Below are 15107 nucleotides of genomic sequence, written 5' to 3'. Positions count from 1 at the left end.
AAGCAACTTGACTTTGGGCCGAGCGCGCGGCGGTGATGATCATTGGCCGCGGGACACTAAGCGGCAGAGCAAGTACTGATTAGCACCAAACGGCTCTCTCAACCCCCGGTCGCCTCAAGAGGCCTTTGCTTTAAACCACCGTTGCAATGCGTCCTTGCCAGCCCCGCTGTGCTGCTCCTGGCTTGTCTAATTTCATTGTTTTCATGCTATAAATACCCTCAATTGCCCTGTCATGATCAACTCTTCTCTGGTCCGGTCGCTGGGATTGTTATCCTGTATTCTAAGCTATCCCCGCAATTGACCTCACATTCAACGCTGTCGCTTCCACGCGGCTTTACCAGCCCTTCCGTGGTTTTGGTTTTATTTTTCATTTTTCTGTTTTCGGTCATTGTGTGCTCATTGTGGATTACTGCCGAGTTTCTCCGAGATTATATGAAGATGGACGTGACAGAGAAGGCATCTGCGTCAAGCAGCGATGTAAATATCCGCGGCGCGGCTTTGTCCTCATCTTCTGAAGTCATGAACGGTTCTTCTCGTACCAGAACGTCACTTCCTACGGGTGAGGCCAGCGGAGTGCCTAAAAGCAAAAGGAGGAGCAAGTATCGGCATGTGGCAGCCTACCACTCGAAGTTGCAACACTCAAGCCTAAGCCGAGAGTCCAATGTTCCGACTAGTTTCCTCGGGTTCCGAAATTTGATGGTGATCGTCCTGGGTACGATGTTTTTCTCTAGAGTAACTTGGTGACCTATGAAGCTGATATTCTCCCCCTGGATTAGTGGCGATGAATCTCCGATTGATTATTGAGAATTCTATGAAAGTAAGTGTTATCGTAGAACTAAGTCTTTGGGGTAAACAGAGCTGAACGTTTCATCGCATAGTATGGGGTTCTCATTTGCATTAGATGCCATGACTACCGGAAACAAGATGTAGTTCTTGGCTCAATGCTCTTTATCATTGTCCCTTGTCAGCTGTTTATTGCATACATTCTTGAGTTGGCTGTAGCAAGGCGGGTCAAAGAAACCGTTGGCCGAAAGAAGAAGAAAGACAAATCAGCAGAGGAAGGCGAGCGTGAACAACGTGAATTCCGGACGATTTGGCGGTTCGCTTTATCTTTTCATATCCTCAATACCTTGCTGAACCTCGCGGTGACGAGCTATGTCGTTTATTATTACATCCATCACCCAGGGATCGGGACGCTCTGCGAAGTTCATGCGATTATTGTGGCGCTCAAAAATTGGTCCTATGCATTCACCAATCGTGATCTCCGCGAAGCGATGCTTAATCCATCCGCGGAGTCCGCCCTTCCTGAGATCTACTCCTCATGCCCATATCCACGGAATATTACACTTGGGAATTTGGTGTATTTTTGGTTGGCACCTACGCTGGTTTATCAGCCAGTTTATCCCAGGTCACCCGAAATCCGTTGGTCATTTGTGGGCAAGCGTATGTTCGAATTTATAAGTTTGTCTATATTCATCTGGCTTCTCTCTGCCCAGTACGCTGCTCCTGTCCTGCGAAACTCTATTGACAAAATCGCTGTCATGGACATTGCTTCCATTTTTGAGCGAGTGATGAAGCTATCTACCATCTCCCTCATCATTTGGCTTGCTGGGTTTTTTGCTCTTTTCCAGTCATTCTTGAATGCCCTCGCTGAAGTGCTACGGTTTGGAGACCGAGAGTTCTATCTCGACTGGTGGAACAGCTCCAGTCTTGGTATGTACTGGCGATCTTGGAACAGGCCCGTCTATCTCTTCATGAAGAGGCATGTGTACTCGCCTCTGATTGGACGGGGATATAGTCCTTTGACGGCAAGCACTGTTGTCTTTCTAGTTTCGGCCCTTCTGCACGAACTGCTTGTGGGAATCCCTACGCATAATATGATAGGTACCGAGAATCGCGCATGCCCTGTGAATGTTTGTTTCAAGCTAACCGATAACAAGGTGTCGCTCTCGTAGGAATGTTGTTCCAGCTGCCACTGATCGCCATCACCGCCCCATTAGAAAAGATGAAAGATCCTTCAGGGAAGGTAATTGGGAACTCAATATTTTGGGTTAGCTTTTGCGTGGTTGGACAACCTTTGGGGGCCCTGCTGTATTTCTTCGCTTGGCAGGCGAAGTATGGCAGCGTTAGCAAAATGACCCAGGGATGATATTTTCTTGTAATACATATAACAACGATAGATGTGAGGTGTTCAATCGACCACCGTTTCTCAAATCAGGCACAGTAGTTATCATCCTGGTCAAGTTGTTCTCAGAGTCCTTCAGTAGAGTGTGACGGGAAAGTACACGTATCTCCTATGGATGCCTTCTCTTGAAGTATGCTATGATTGGCTGTCAGCCTGCACCTGAGAGGCACTAAGGTTCAGTATTATACATCGCTTCGTGTTGTAGAGCCTACAAGAACGGACGGCCCCAAATAATTAGTGAGCATAACGGATGTCGGTTCGTCGGGACTCCGAATGGAAATCTACTTTTCCGAGTTCCTGACGTCAGGAAATCGGCACTATTTATGGTTCTAGATCCCACTGCACCCCGAAAAACAACCAAAAGATCAATCGACCGTCTACCCTTGATTAATTTTTAATTTACTCTTCATAATGGTCGCGATAACCGTCCCCGACAACTACGGGTAAGTTTATCCCCATTCCAGATGGCACCAAGACCATCTTTGACTGACTGTGAGCTTCTAGTGCCGTTATTGGCGTCGCGCTTGGAGCTATCCCTGTGCTCAGCTTTCTCCATGGAATGGTCGTGTCGGGGTTTCGCAAGGAAGCCAAAGTTCCCTACCCTCACAGCTATGCGACTGTCGAACAGTGCAAGTCGAATGTAAGACCTCCATTCTCCCCTCACTGTCTCACTTACCACGACTTTCAGAATATATTGTCGCACAGACATAGGCGACCTCGATAAGAGCTAACAGAATATGCCCCGACAGGCTAAAGCGGAACAATTCAACTGCGCCCAGCGCGCGCACGCCAACTTCCTCGAAAATGCTCCCCAGACCATGCTCTTTACTCTTGTTGCAGGTTTGAAATACCCACAGCTGGCTACCGCTCTTGGCGCCGGCTGGCTCGTGGCTCGCTCGCTTTTCTTGTACGGCTACGTGTACTCGGGCAAGCCGCAGGGTAAGGGAAGGTACCTTGGAGGATTTTTCTGGCTTGTGCAGGGTGCTCTATGGGGGCTGAGTGTGTTTGGCGTTGGGAGGGATCTAATTTCTTTCTAAACACCAACTATTTGTAAGTGACTGTATCGTTGCGGTTTTGGGCAGTATTGTCTCGTTGTAAAATAATTCTCTGAATTTGCCATTGAGATCGTGAGAAACACTAGCAAAGAATTTCAAAATCTCAGGAAGACAGGGCTCACTATAATATTGATGATTTGTCGAAGTTATCTCCATCGTCACTCTAAAAAATGATTATTACCACACATAGTCTACTTTTTTATAGATTCCTACACTGATAGATTATTTAGATCGTGTCACATCTCTAAACCTAGCGATATATTCAAGATATCCGGGTTTTCATCGAAGTGTCCTAGTCTTTCTATGCCCCTGTAATCTGAGCCACCGCGGACTTAAATGTCTTAGGGCTTGATAACGGAGACGTGAGGTAGCTCTCGAGGCAATAAGCAGCAAGTTTGATCGCCGAGTCTCCTCTTGGAACACTCTAGGGATAAGTGCGATAGTGCTACCTATAGGCAGTCTATATGCACAAAAGACTAAGGACATCAGGGCTCGGCATGTCTAGTACAAGGCAATGATAAGCTATATTCAGTTAGCGCTGCAGTTCCGATCTAAACATTTATTGACAGGAAGTGGCAGGGGACTCATCCAATCCGGTAAAGGACCAGGGTACCCTAGTCGGTTTCTTTATATATAAACGCCACCGCAGCTACTAAAGCAATCCACTTTCTGAGCTACTGGATTCCTTTCTTTAAAAGCTCTTGCGTCCTGCAGTAACACATGTGAAATTATCGAGGTACCGAGATGTTGATGATTCACATGTTAACTTCATTTTTCGTTAGCTGGATCTTCATATTACCTACTAGTACTGCTCCACTTTACCCAAAGTGATCATGCGATTCGGACTGAAACGGCTATCAGAAGAGTCGATTTTATAGAAAGGCAACCGGATTTCACAGGTCCGTTACTATCTTCTGTACCCTAGAAAAATCATTAACATTCGTTGTAGACGTATATAGCCTCCTTGAATGTAGCATCCATTGCTTCAGCGACGTTCATCACGAGAACTATGTTCTCCTGAGGCAGAGGGGAGAGGAGATTTCCAAAGGATTGACTCCAGAAGCAAACACCTTGACAGGAGCAAGATGCTCAAACTCCTGCGAGTTAGAGAACGTTCTTAAGGCAGTGCTAGAGCTTCGTAAGGATTCAGAAAAGTTGCAATGGTATTATCGAGTCAACAAAGAAGCAGTCCAGAGAGTGTTTGCCAAATTCGCGAATTTTAGCACCTCGACCGGGGAGATTGATGGAATTGATGGAGGTCCTAAAGCGAAGTGGGTCAAGTTGGAGGCTGATCGAGATGAATCATGGTTGAAGTATACTGGAAGTCTAAACGAACTGATGGGCAGCATCATCCAAATCCGTTCTGATATGAAGTTTTATTCAAACACCAAATTTTGTCTGAAAAATGTCTCCAGTCACCCTTCCCTTTCCGGTGGCCCTATCAGAGCCTTGAATCGCGCTGTTATAGATGATGATGCTCCAGAATTGTCTAAGCTGTTGGAAGCGATGTACTCAAATAATACCACAACGATGCCACGCTTCCAGGAAATTGCCCGTGATTTAGCCGGTCGCTCAGTTGCCTGTCTTTCTAAGCAGGCTGCTGAGTATCTGCTTTCGCAAGTATTCGCTCAATATCACATCGCACTGGACAACGAGATATTGAATCAAATGATCATGATTTCCGGTCGGCAAGGGATCTTTGAAGAGCCTACTACAGTGAGAATGAGCTCTCAATGCACCCCTAAAGCGTCTTGTGCTGAGCCACAGAGAAACTGGTTCTCTTTTGCCGTTAAGCAACTTGGGCTCCGCGGAAAGAACATCATGGAGAGACAGCCATTTATGCTGCGGCTCGCAGTGGAAATGAAGAATATGTGGACATACTTCTTGAGCATGGAAGATATCCAGATCTTAATGTCCCAGAGACTGTGCATGGCTGGACTCCTTTATTCATTGCATGCGTGAAGGGCCACCACGCTGTGGCAAAACTTCTCTTGAAAGCGGGATCAAAACAGGGCATTCATGATTATTGGGGGTGGACTGCTAAAGAACATGCCGCAGTAAGAGGCCATCTGACTTTGGCTGGGATGCTCACTTCGTTGGGCACTGAGGATCCCTTCGGTGGGCCTGCTAGCACACCTATGCAGCCAACTTTTCAAACCACTATGTCGTTTAAGACTGATCGTCACTGCCTAATCATCAATCTGGGCGTCCTGCAAACCGGAAAACAGGTAAAGGCTGTTGAACTGAGAGGTCGCCCTCTGAAGGAGCTAATCTCTATGAACACCGGCTTCTTGATGGAAATTTCAATCTCAGAGAGGGAAAGTCTGAGCCAGCTTATAGAGCTACCTTTATTGACTGATATGACCAACGAACCTTTCGTTTTCCATTTTACAGACCCAGACAGAGCCTGGATTTTTTTTAAAGTTCCTCCACGCTAGCTCTAACTTGACAAAGGAACATAACCTTCTGGGGGGTGGTACGGCTCTGATAGGAAGCCCCGGCGATTATTTCGGAAGAAACCGTGAAAGCCTCATTAGAGAACGTACAGTTCCGATCCTTGAGAAGGATACACTTGATGTTCTGGGAAAGGTCACTTTCACTTTCGTTATCTCTAGACCAATATCCCAACGTGTCAGTCCATTGGTTAAGTCTCTTGTTACTGAAGAAGGGGTGCAGCTAGTTGGTCATAGAGGTATGTGTTATATTATTACTTCCTCCTCCTCTATAATAGAACAGTAACGTGTAATCAGATCTCGGGCAAAACACAGTCAGCCGCGATTATCTCCAGATAGGAGAAAATACCATAGAGGTACACAGCACTTTTAAAATCATTGAAATTAGATCCTTGCCTACCTAGCATCAGATCTAGTCATTTCTTTTGGCTTCAAAGCAAGGCGCCTCAATTGTTGAGATAAGAATAATTTACTAATATATGAAGCGAACGCGACTGACACCTATGACAGTTTGGTATAACAAGATTTCACAGATCGCACCTTGCATGTGCACTAAAATTTAGTCAGATGTCCAGTTAACAAGAGACCTCGTGCCCATCATATACCTTGACTTATCTCTGAGCGAATCAGGAACCGATATCCCTATTCATGACTTAACTCTTGATCAGGTCAGTATCTTCGGGTTCAATTTGAGCTGATTCTCACCCGTCAAAGTTCATGCACGCAAGCAATATTCAGTCGCCACGAGGGGATTCAGTATCTGTACTTGGAAAAGCGAATGCACAGCCTATATCCACCCAGATTATTCCAGCTAAGCCACGATCTCGATCATTAAGCAAAGTCCACGAGAGGGGAGCTAGAGAAATTCGTGAGAGAATGAAGTATACAGTTGACTTTGTCAGCAAGGCATTCAAGCCTAATACTAGAGGTGACTTTATCCAAGATTCCTTCACAACACTAGAAGAGCTGCCTGAATCAATCAACTTCAATATCGAGATAAGTATGCTATCTGCTGTCACTGATGCTTCTTGATTGGTAAGAGACAAGGCTAATAACGTCCCAATGAAGAGTACCCCAGGCTTCATGAAGCGATAAATGCAGGTGTAAGACTCGTAGCTATTGAAATCAACACCTTCATCGACAAAGCACTTGAGAAACTCTTTTCTTGCGGCAACAAGAAGCGGACTATTATCCTATCCTCATTTACCCCCGAGATCTGCATATTATTGGCCATCAAGCAACATATGTATCCTGTGATGTTCATCACTAATGCCGGCAAACCTCCAGTTACGGATCGAGAAATGAGGGCCGCCAGTATACAGTCCGCTGTCCGATTTGCCAAGAAATGGAATTTGTTTGGTCTTGTCCTTGCGCCTGAGGCGCTGGTAATGTGACCTAGACTTGTTAGATATGTACAGCGTTCAGGATTGGTCTGTGAATCCAATGGATCTCAAAACAATATACCAGAAAATGCGAAGGTAAGTGTATCTTACTACCTACACTAAATCTTAGTGTTTTCAAATTGCGATATAGAAGTTGTTTAGTAGCTAATAGAACCGTTCCAGGCCCAAGCCGCCGCTGGTATTGACCTTATTATGACCGATAGAGTTGGGCTGATTGCGATGTCCTTGAGAGGATATCATCATATCAAAAGCAACCATAAAGGCTAGGCATGATCCCCGCGCGAACGGTACCCTAAGGCTAAGCCCTAATCTTATCTGCATGTGACTGCACTGCTGTGTTTGGTCCAGATGAGGCATGTGGCTCACCCCACAGGCTGAGGAACGTGTGGCTAGTGCAGACTCCCCTCCATAGATTCATTTTAATTTTTCGCGGCGATTATCGTACAGTTTGTATTTACCATTCATTCCACGAGTTGGAGTTATTAAATTGACATCCTGACTATTTTTGTCTGATTACTGAAAACTTGGAGTACTAGTCTACTGAATAAGCCGGTTTCAACCACTGAGTGCTCATTTATACAATAGTTGCAGAACCCCGCGCTACCCCTCCATCGCCAACATGTCCTCCAAGTCGCAATTGACCTATAGCGCACGCGCTAGCAAGCACCCCAATGCCCTTGTAAAGAAGCTCTTCGAGGTTGCCGAGGCCAAGAAAACCAACGTCACCGTTTCCGCTGACGTGACAACCACCAAAGAGCTGCTGGATTTGGCTGACCGTATGCGCACCGGTGATGCCACTTACATATGATCTAGTAATAGTTAATGGTGGAATGTATAACAGGACTCGGCCCGTACATTGCCGTGATTAAGACTCACATCGACATCCTTTCCGATTTCAGCGAAGAAACCATCACCGGTCTCAAGGCCCTTGCAGAAAAGCACAATTTCCTCATCTTCGAAGATCGCAAGTTCATCGATATCGGAAACACAGTCCAGAAGCAGTACCATGGTGGCACTCTGCGCATCTCCGAGTGGGCCCACATCATCAACTGTAGTATTCTGCCTGGTGAGGGTATCGTCGAGGCTCTGGCCCAGACTGCTTCGGCCGAGGACTTCCCTTACGGCTCCGAGAGGGGACTTTTGATCCTTGCGGAGATGACATCCAAGGGATCTTTGGCTACCGGTCAATATACTACTTCTTCTGTTGACTATGCTCGGAAGTATAAGGAGTTCGTGATGGGATTTGTCTCGACGCGTCACCTGGGGGAGGTTCAGTCCGAAGTTAGCTCGCCTTCGGAGGATGAGGACTTCGTCGTCTTCACGACAGGTGTCAACCTCTCGTCGAAGGGAGACAAGTTGGGACAGCAGTACCAAACTCCTGAGTCAGCTGTTGGACGCGGTGCCGACTTTATTATTGCTGGCCGCGGAATCTATGCTGCTCCCGATCCCGTGGAGGCGGCTCGGCGGTACCAGAAGGAGGGATGGGATGCATACATGAAGCGTGTTGGCGCGCAATAAGTAGGGTGTAGCTGATACGTGCTTCTTAATGGCAACATGTCGCAAGTATGATGCGAATGATAAATTTAGCACTCAAAATGACCACTATGTATCTATGATCGGCCGGTGCTAAGAGATACCCTCTCCATATGAATAAGACGCCTACCTCAGTATATGGGTGAACTCAAAGTTAGAGTCAAGTGGACAATGTCTGAACCAACCCTTACGATATAGGTTGTAGTCGGCTTAGATCAGGGCTAAGTAGCTGATCCACCCTGACCGACTCGTTTGTAGTCACTCACAATTCCAACCTAGGTGGGTTCAAAGACAGCTGTCGTATATCTGGCACTTAACTTTCTCGCCTCATATTTTAATTTCGCGAGAGTCTCAAAAAAAAAAAAAAAGTTACAGGAAGGGGGCATTGACTAATTGTGGGTACATCCACCGAAATTACTTTACCCTAGCAGGGTCAATACACTCAGGGGTGGACTGACGTAACCTGAAAGTTAGCAGTTTGCGCGGTCTACAGATAACTGTAGCTAAGACTGGATTTTCCCTGAAGGTGCTGCTGGAGATTGATCTATTTTCTTAGAGGGGGGTATCACTAATGTACAGTCGGCCACTATCGTACAAACAAACACAATTATATACAAGATTTCCCATCACCCCCTAGTCTAACATGGCACGGTGTTTCATCGAGTCAGAGCCTAACCACCACTTGGTGCTCTCGTAGAGACCAAAGTATAATCCTGATCCGACGGCCGCCATGAACGTGTTGATAGCACACCCTCGGAATAGCCCCCTCGGGCCATCCGTTCGTACGATCTCCCGTACGATATTGATCATCCTTTTCTTCTGCGGTACGGTTGTGTCTGCAGCATCAAGCATGATTCGTGTCCGGACCATATCCATAGGTGCTGTCAGGACACTGGCTATACCGCCAGACACTGCAGCACTTATCGCGGCTGTCGCAGCGGTCTCTCCCAATGTCAAGTGGGCCTGTTTCTTGCCATAACCTCTTGGTCTTTCCAACACCTCCTCTTGAGTTCCAAATTTATACTCAGAAATGCGACACCGAAAAGTCTCGTACAGAGGCATCTGAATTGCCGACACTGGCAAGCTATGCGCCACAAGAGCAGGGTATCCGCTCCAAAGCTGTTTAGGGTTGATAAACTTCTTGAAAGCTAATCGTGTTGCTTTTTGGGCTACACCGCCCATTTTCCCCCCAGCCACGTGTGCTGATGCGTCCGATTGGTGTGATTGGATCATCTGCGCGTTGTGTTTCAATGCATCAGCCGGAGCATAGACTCCACAAGCTGCAAGATCCGCAACGGAGGCCGCACAAAAATCGGAAAAGATCTGAGCTGAGCTAGACTTTTGCGTTCCAAGCTTTTGGTGTATGACTTGGAGCCCTGACTGTGTATACTCATACGTGATGAAAAATGCACCCGCTTTGATTCGTTACTCTTGGATCTTTGAATATAGTTTGGGTAGCACCGACCTGTGGGAAACGAGGCAGCGGTGACGCTTGCGATGCCTTGGTAAAGGCCGCGGAATATCCCCGGATGTCTCCATATGCTTGTTCCTGTGTTGGTTCTCAGGAACTGTGAGTATTCACGAGACTGGATGCGGGTTTTGATCGTATCCAAGGGATGGATGAATAGATCTAGTGAGAGAGATGCGGCTGTGCTTGCCTAGTTCCCCAAAGTCAATATGTGCTGTCTATCCAAGGGGGTAGGAATATACCAGTAATATACTGAGTGGCTCGGCGGACATATTGGCGGTCGACAAGACACGGGAGGACGAGGATGTTCAATTGTGGACGTTGCAACTGTCTTGGCAGACATCACCTCATGAGGCTTTGAGTTTTCTTTCTATACTTTGAGACAGGCCATAGTCAATTGCTATATTAGAATACAGTGATGTAGGTAGATATTAGAGTTGATACCAGGCAGCGAAGCTTTTTCACTATTGGATGAGTTTATTCCGGGCTCCGCGGGAACCGATTCGAGGACTGATATTGCTGGAAATTTCCCATTGAGATATTTTTTTCTCTTGCTCTTTACCGATAGATTAAAACAACTTTAATTTTTATAGTAGAGGTATATACACATCAGGTGTAAAAAGTATATGCATATAGTTTCTTGGTTTGTTCGCGATGTTGACGCGTACTCGAAAATCATTGATAATTTATTACTACTGGTCTGTTATCGATAAGCTCCTTAACGGGGAAAGGTGGTAGCAAAGGCCCACTGCAATCGCTTTAGTGAGTGGATTAAATGTCAAGTTGATAAGGAGATATGGAGATATGGAGATTCTAGTCTAACTGATAAGCTTAAATCGTTGGTTGACCTGGAGGAAGATATTCAAGCTAGACTTCGCGAGGGAACAGAAGAAAAATATACGGAGGAGGATCTCAATATTATATCCGAGAATCTCCCGATGTTTGTCGGCTTTATATTTGAATGCCGACGTGGATTAATTAAAAAAAAAAAAAAAAAAGTACGAGGTGGTATTTACTCTTACTCTACCCTATCTCTGGAAGTGCTAAAGTTACTTCTCTCCTCCTCTTGGCAGATGCAGATCGACAAACCAGTGAGACTACTGGACTCTGAAGAGGGTAAGCTCCCTTGGCAGCGGAAATGTCCGCCAGATAAGTGAGGGGGACACTACTACTACTCTTTGTGGTTGTCTTATCATGCATCCCATTATGTATACAACTACTAGTTTAACTTCTCCTCGTGATAGAGATACTCGGCTGTCTTATCCAATGGATCAATCGTCTCATCGCCTATTCTCTCCACCCGATTGCTTTTTGTTATTCTTCTCCTCTTTCCCCCTCATTTCTTAAGCTCCAGCGTACGGAACTCACGCGGAACCCAAGCCGCTGTGCTTGCATGGGATTGGCCATGAACGATAAGCTTGCCGTCATAGTGGACGCACTACGACTAGTAGTTGGCGTACCCCAGGTAATCGGCGGCTTATCTGTGGATGGCGGTTGTGCCGATGAAGTCTAATCTATGCCAGCTCAGATAGCAATCGTTCCATCCCCTAGTGCCATGACCCCTGCGGATGAGGAGGCGTGCGCACATATGTAAAGGCATTCTCACCGTCCCTTACGATCTCTTTTGGTGTCTCGTACTCTCTCTCTCATCCCTTCCCACACCAAAATATTAGAAAAAAAAATGGCGGATGAGAAGACTTCCTCACCTGCTACCGTCGATATGGAGAAAGACGTCAAGGGGCACGTCGATCCAGAGCTGAAAGAACATGCCCAGGATGCAGACGAGGCATTGAAAGCCTTTCAGGAACTCCATGGCGAAGCGATCGAGCTCGATGCTGCCACAAATAAGCGACTTCTAAGAATCATTGACTGGCATATGATGCCGATTATGTGTTTTGTATATGGAATGAACTATTTGGACAGTATGTTGTTCTTCGCCTCTAACCTCGGCATTCATAACCTTTAATCCTGAGCAGAAACGACTCTATCCTATGCTAGCGTCATGGGACTCAAACCGGACCTGAACTTGCAAGGCGACGAATATCAATGGCTAGGCAGTTTATTTTATTTCGGTCCGTCAAACAATGACCCCAAGTATGAAAATACACTGTTGGTTAAACTGACACGGCTTGAAATGTAGGGTATCTGGCATGGGAATATCCCACCAACCGATTGCTCCAGCGCCTCCCCTTGGGTAAATACTCCGCGGCTTGCATCATTATTTGGGGAGCCATTCTTTGTTGTTTCGCCGCTGTCAGTAACTATTCTGGAGCCATCGCTATTCGGTCAGACCACACCCTGCCACAATCACTAACAACGGCTGACAATTTCTCGTTAGTTTCTTCCTTGGTGTCTTCGAAGCCTCTGTTACACCAGGCTTTGCTCTGTTGACCTCGCAGGTGCGTTTCAAGTCCTCCGTACAACAACGGTTTCTGACATCTCTCGCATAGTGGTACACCAAGAGTGAACAAGGCAGCCGTGTCAACATCTGGTTTAGCTTCAATGGCTGGGGTCAGATCCTAGGCGGCTTTGTGGCGTACGGCATCGCAGTCGGCACAGAAAGGCACGGCTCAGCCATCGCGCCGTGGAAGATTGTCTTCCTTTGCACGGGTCTATTAACCGTTGTGCTTGGCATTATATTCCTCTGGATAGTCCCAGATAACCAACTGAACGCCCGCTGGCTTAAGCAAGAAGATCGTGTTCTCGCCGTCGCTCGCGTTCGAGAAAACCAACAGGGCATCGGAAACAAGCACTTCAAGCTCTACCAGGTCAAGGAAGCACTCCTAGACCCCATGACTTGGGCGTTCTTCTTCTTTGCGCTTATCGCCAATATTCCAAACGGTGGTATCACAAACTTCTTCAACCAGCTGGTGAGTGCCCCCTTTCGTACTGAACTGAGACTCAATGACTAATTAAATTACCATCAGATTACTAGCTTTGGCTACACTGCCCAACAGAGTCTCCTGTATGGTACTCCCGGCGGCGCGGTTGAGGTTGTCGCTCTAGTTCTCAACGGTTACGCCGGCCAATACACGGGCCAGCGACTCCTTTGCAGCACCGGCGGCCTAATTACTGCCATAGTGGGCATGATCCTCATCGTTGCTCTCCCCCTGGAAAACAATGTCGGACGTCTGATCGGTTACTACATGACCCAAGCAAGTCCGACTCCATTCGTGGCCTTGCTCTCGATGGTCTCCTCCAACGTCGCCGGTTATACCAAGAAGACCACCGTTGCTGCACTATTTTTGATCGGCTACTGTGCAGGAAATATCATCGGTATGTCCGCATCGTTTTGACCTAGATCCGATCGGAAATTAACAGCGTCATCTGTATAGGTCCTCAAATCTTCCGCCCCGAAGATGAGCCTCGCTATGTTCCCGCCGAGATCACGATCATTGTCTGCTGGGGCGTCTGTTTGTTTCTCTTGGCCTTCATCTGGTGGTGGTATAGCAAACAGAATGCGAAGAAGATCCAGATCACGGAGAGCTCAGGCTACGTACGACTGGAGAATCAAGAGTAAGTGTCGTCCCTATCTTGTCTTTATCATGAAAGTATAGGTCACTAATGGGGGTCTAGATGGTTGGATCTCACTGACCGGGAGAACCATGAGTTTCATTATTCGTTGTAGATTCTTTTATTCATGTACTTGACTTTGTTACGCAGAATATGATGACACTTATCAACGACCATTGTACACCTTTCACCCAATATTGATATGTCTATCCAAAACGGGACATGTAAAGTGTAAGGAAGTGTTTCTTGAACACGGTACGCTTGATACTGTGACCTGCTATTGTGCCGAGCCGGATGTACTGTAGTCAGAGCGGTAAAATAGCAGTGGGAGATCAATAAAGGCAAGTTCAATGCTAAGACTTGGCTAGTAGAGGAACGTGTCAATGATACTTGGTTTTCTAAGTAATAAGTCAGCTTCTATATCTTCTGCTGAGTTCATAAAGAAGCTCTCGCTTAGTGGCATCGCGGGGCAAGTCAGATCGCACAGCTAGAGTTCCATAACCGGTTATTTTGCCAGATATTTAACGGATTACTTATATCCGCTTCCTTTGTATATATGGCCTTTGAATATGGCAGGATTACCTAAAGAACCCGGTGTGCTCCTCTCTCAGCGGTGAAATATGGGTATGTCACCGGCCTACAGTACCACTTGAATAGAACTTAAACATAGCAAGGAATATGGTCAAACAGTAATATGTATCCAATCATTACTTTTTCATATATACACTTAACATATTTGTTCATCCCTCTCCATTTTCATATGACCGTGTAGGTTGCAAATACAGCAGTCGCCGGGTTTGCCCTCTCCATTGTCCTCTCAGCCCATCGTCTCCTTCACTCGAAACAATCCTATTCCCATCCTCCGCGAGCAGATCCTAGTGCATTCCCCTTGATCCCCACGGTGGATCTGGAACCTTCGGATCTTCATATGTAGGGAATTCAAGGCATTGGAAGAGATACGTAGATGGCGGTGGTTATCCCCAAGAAAGCGTGAAGTGGTAAGAGAAAAAGGCGATGTCGCTCTGCCTGTCTTTGTCAAATAAACATTAGTCAGGTTGAGTCTCAAGACAAAGTATCGAAGAGGCTTACTTACCGGTTGATAAAGGTGAGATGCCACCAACCTCCGCTGTCCGCATATCTTGTCAGCCTTTGTTTCTGAAAGGGAAGGATCCTACATCAAACTGTTTTCAAGCCGATTTCATCACCAAGTCAGTATACCAGTCAAACAAGATCAGAGAAAGGCATCACTCACTCGAATCTAAGGATATAAAGACTTGTTATCAAGCAGCTCACAACTGCCTGATAACCCAGGCCCATCCCAACCACCCAACCAAGGGCCCGTATATGAATGCATATCCGGTTTGGAATACCCTGTTGATTTGCTTTGTGCCAGTATGTGTTTTTTGCAAGAAGAATTTTTTTTGTTCTTTCTTCTGTGAGCTTTTTTTTTTTTTTTTTTTTGATACTGGACATGAAAACCATCTCGTGCTATGTTGT

General features: G+C 46.4%; 6 protein-coding genes across 6 annotated transcripts; 5 read left to right on the top strand and 1 right to left on the bottom strand.

The window, feature by feature from the left end:
• Positions 1-61: 61 nt before the first annotated feature.
• Positions 62-2192, top strand: BDV27DRAFT_135559 (putative diacylglycerol O-acyltransferase (DgaT)). Its single transcript, XM_032068569.1, has 4 exons — positions 62-712; positions 777-817; positions 879-1884; positions 1941-2192. The coding sequence occupies exons 1-4, from the start codon at positions 433-435 to the stop codon at positions 2147-2149; spliced, it is 1536 nt and encodes a 511-aa protein (XP_031922868.1). The 5' UTR covers positions 62-432; the 3' UTR covers positions 2150-2192.
• Positions 2193-2459: 267 nt separating this feature from the next.
• Positions 2460-3383, top strand: BDV27DRAFT_135557 (MAPEG family protein). The gene is made up of 3 exons (XM_032068568.1): positions 2460-2628; positions 2690-2825; positions 2935-3383. Exons 1-3 carry the CDS (start codon positions 2597-2599, stop codon positions 3220-3222), a joined length of 456 nt encoding a protein of 151 aa, XP_031922867.1. The 5' UTR covers positions 2460-2596; the 3' UTR covers positions 3223-3383.
• Positions 3384-5909: 2526 nt separating this feature from the next.
• Positions 5910-7584, top strand: BDV27DRAFT_135554 (Glycerophosphoryl diester phosphodiesterase family-domain-containing protein; the record flags this gene model as incomplete). Its single annotated transcript, XM_032068567.1, has 6 exons — positions 5910-5932; positions 6009-6049; positions 6204-6361; positions 6408-6693; positions 6762-7171; positions 7259-7584. Coding segments are annotated over exons 4-5 (604 nt in total), but the record flags the coding sequence as incomplete, so codon positions are not given.
• Positions 7585-8766, top strand: pyrG (orotidine-5'-phosphate decarboxylase pyrG). The gene is made up of 3 exons (XM_032068566.1): positions 7585-7625; positions 7682-7872; positions 7938-8766. Exons 2-3 carry the CDS (start codon positions 7716-7718, stop codon positions 8612-8614), a joined length of 834 nt encoding a protein of 277 aa, XP_031922865.1. The 5' UTR covers positions 7585-7625; positions 7682-7715; the 3' UTR covers positions 8615-8766.
• Positions 8767-9262: 496 nt separating this feature from the next.
• Positions 9263-10369, bottom strand: BDV27DRAFT_162286 (mitochondrial carrier domain-containing protein; the record flags this gene model as incomplete). Its single annotated transcript, XM_032073362.1, has 3 exons — positions 9263-10044; positions 10095-10287; positions 10340-10369. 3 exons carry the CDS (start codon positions 10367-10369, stop codon positions 9263-9265), a joined length of 1005 nt encoding a protein of 334 aa, XP_031922864.1.
• A 950-nt stretch (positions 10370-11319) lies between these two features.
• On the top strand, positions 11320-13810 carry BDV27DRAFT_49716 (allantoate permease family MFS transporter). Its single transcript, XM_032076777.1, has 8 exons — positions 11320-12019; positions 12074-12169; positions 12238-12382; positions 12436-12496; positions 12548-12967; positions 13025-13373; positions 13433-13613; positions 13674-13810. The coding sequence occupies exons 1-8, from the start codon at positions 11779-11781 to the stop codon at positions 13723-13725; spliced, it is 1545 nt and encodes a 514-aa protein (XP_031922863.1). The 5' UTR covers positions 11320-11778; the 3' UTR covers positions 13726-13810.
• The last annotated feature ends 1297 nt before the right edge of the window (positions 13811-15107 follow it).

This window comes from Aspergillus caelatus (assembly GCF_009193585.1).
Source record: "Aspergillus caelatus strain CBS 763.97 unplaced genomic scaffold BDV27scaffold_244, whole genome shotgun sequence".
NCBI classification, from domain to species: domain Eukaryota; kingdom Fungi; phylum Ascomycota; class Eurotiomycetes; order Eurotiales; family Aspergillaceae; genus Aspergillus; species Aspergillus caelatus.
Note: the sequence above shows the minus strand (reverse complement) of the source record. Positions and strands in the feature narration are given on the sequence as shown.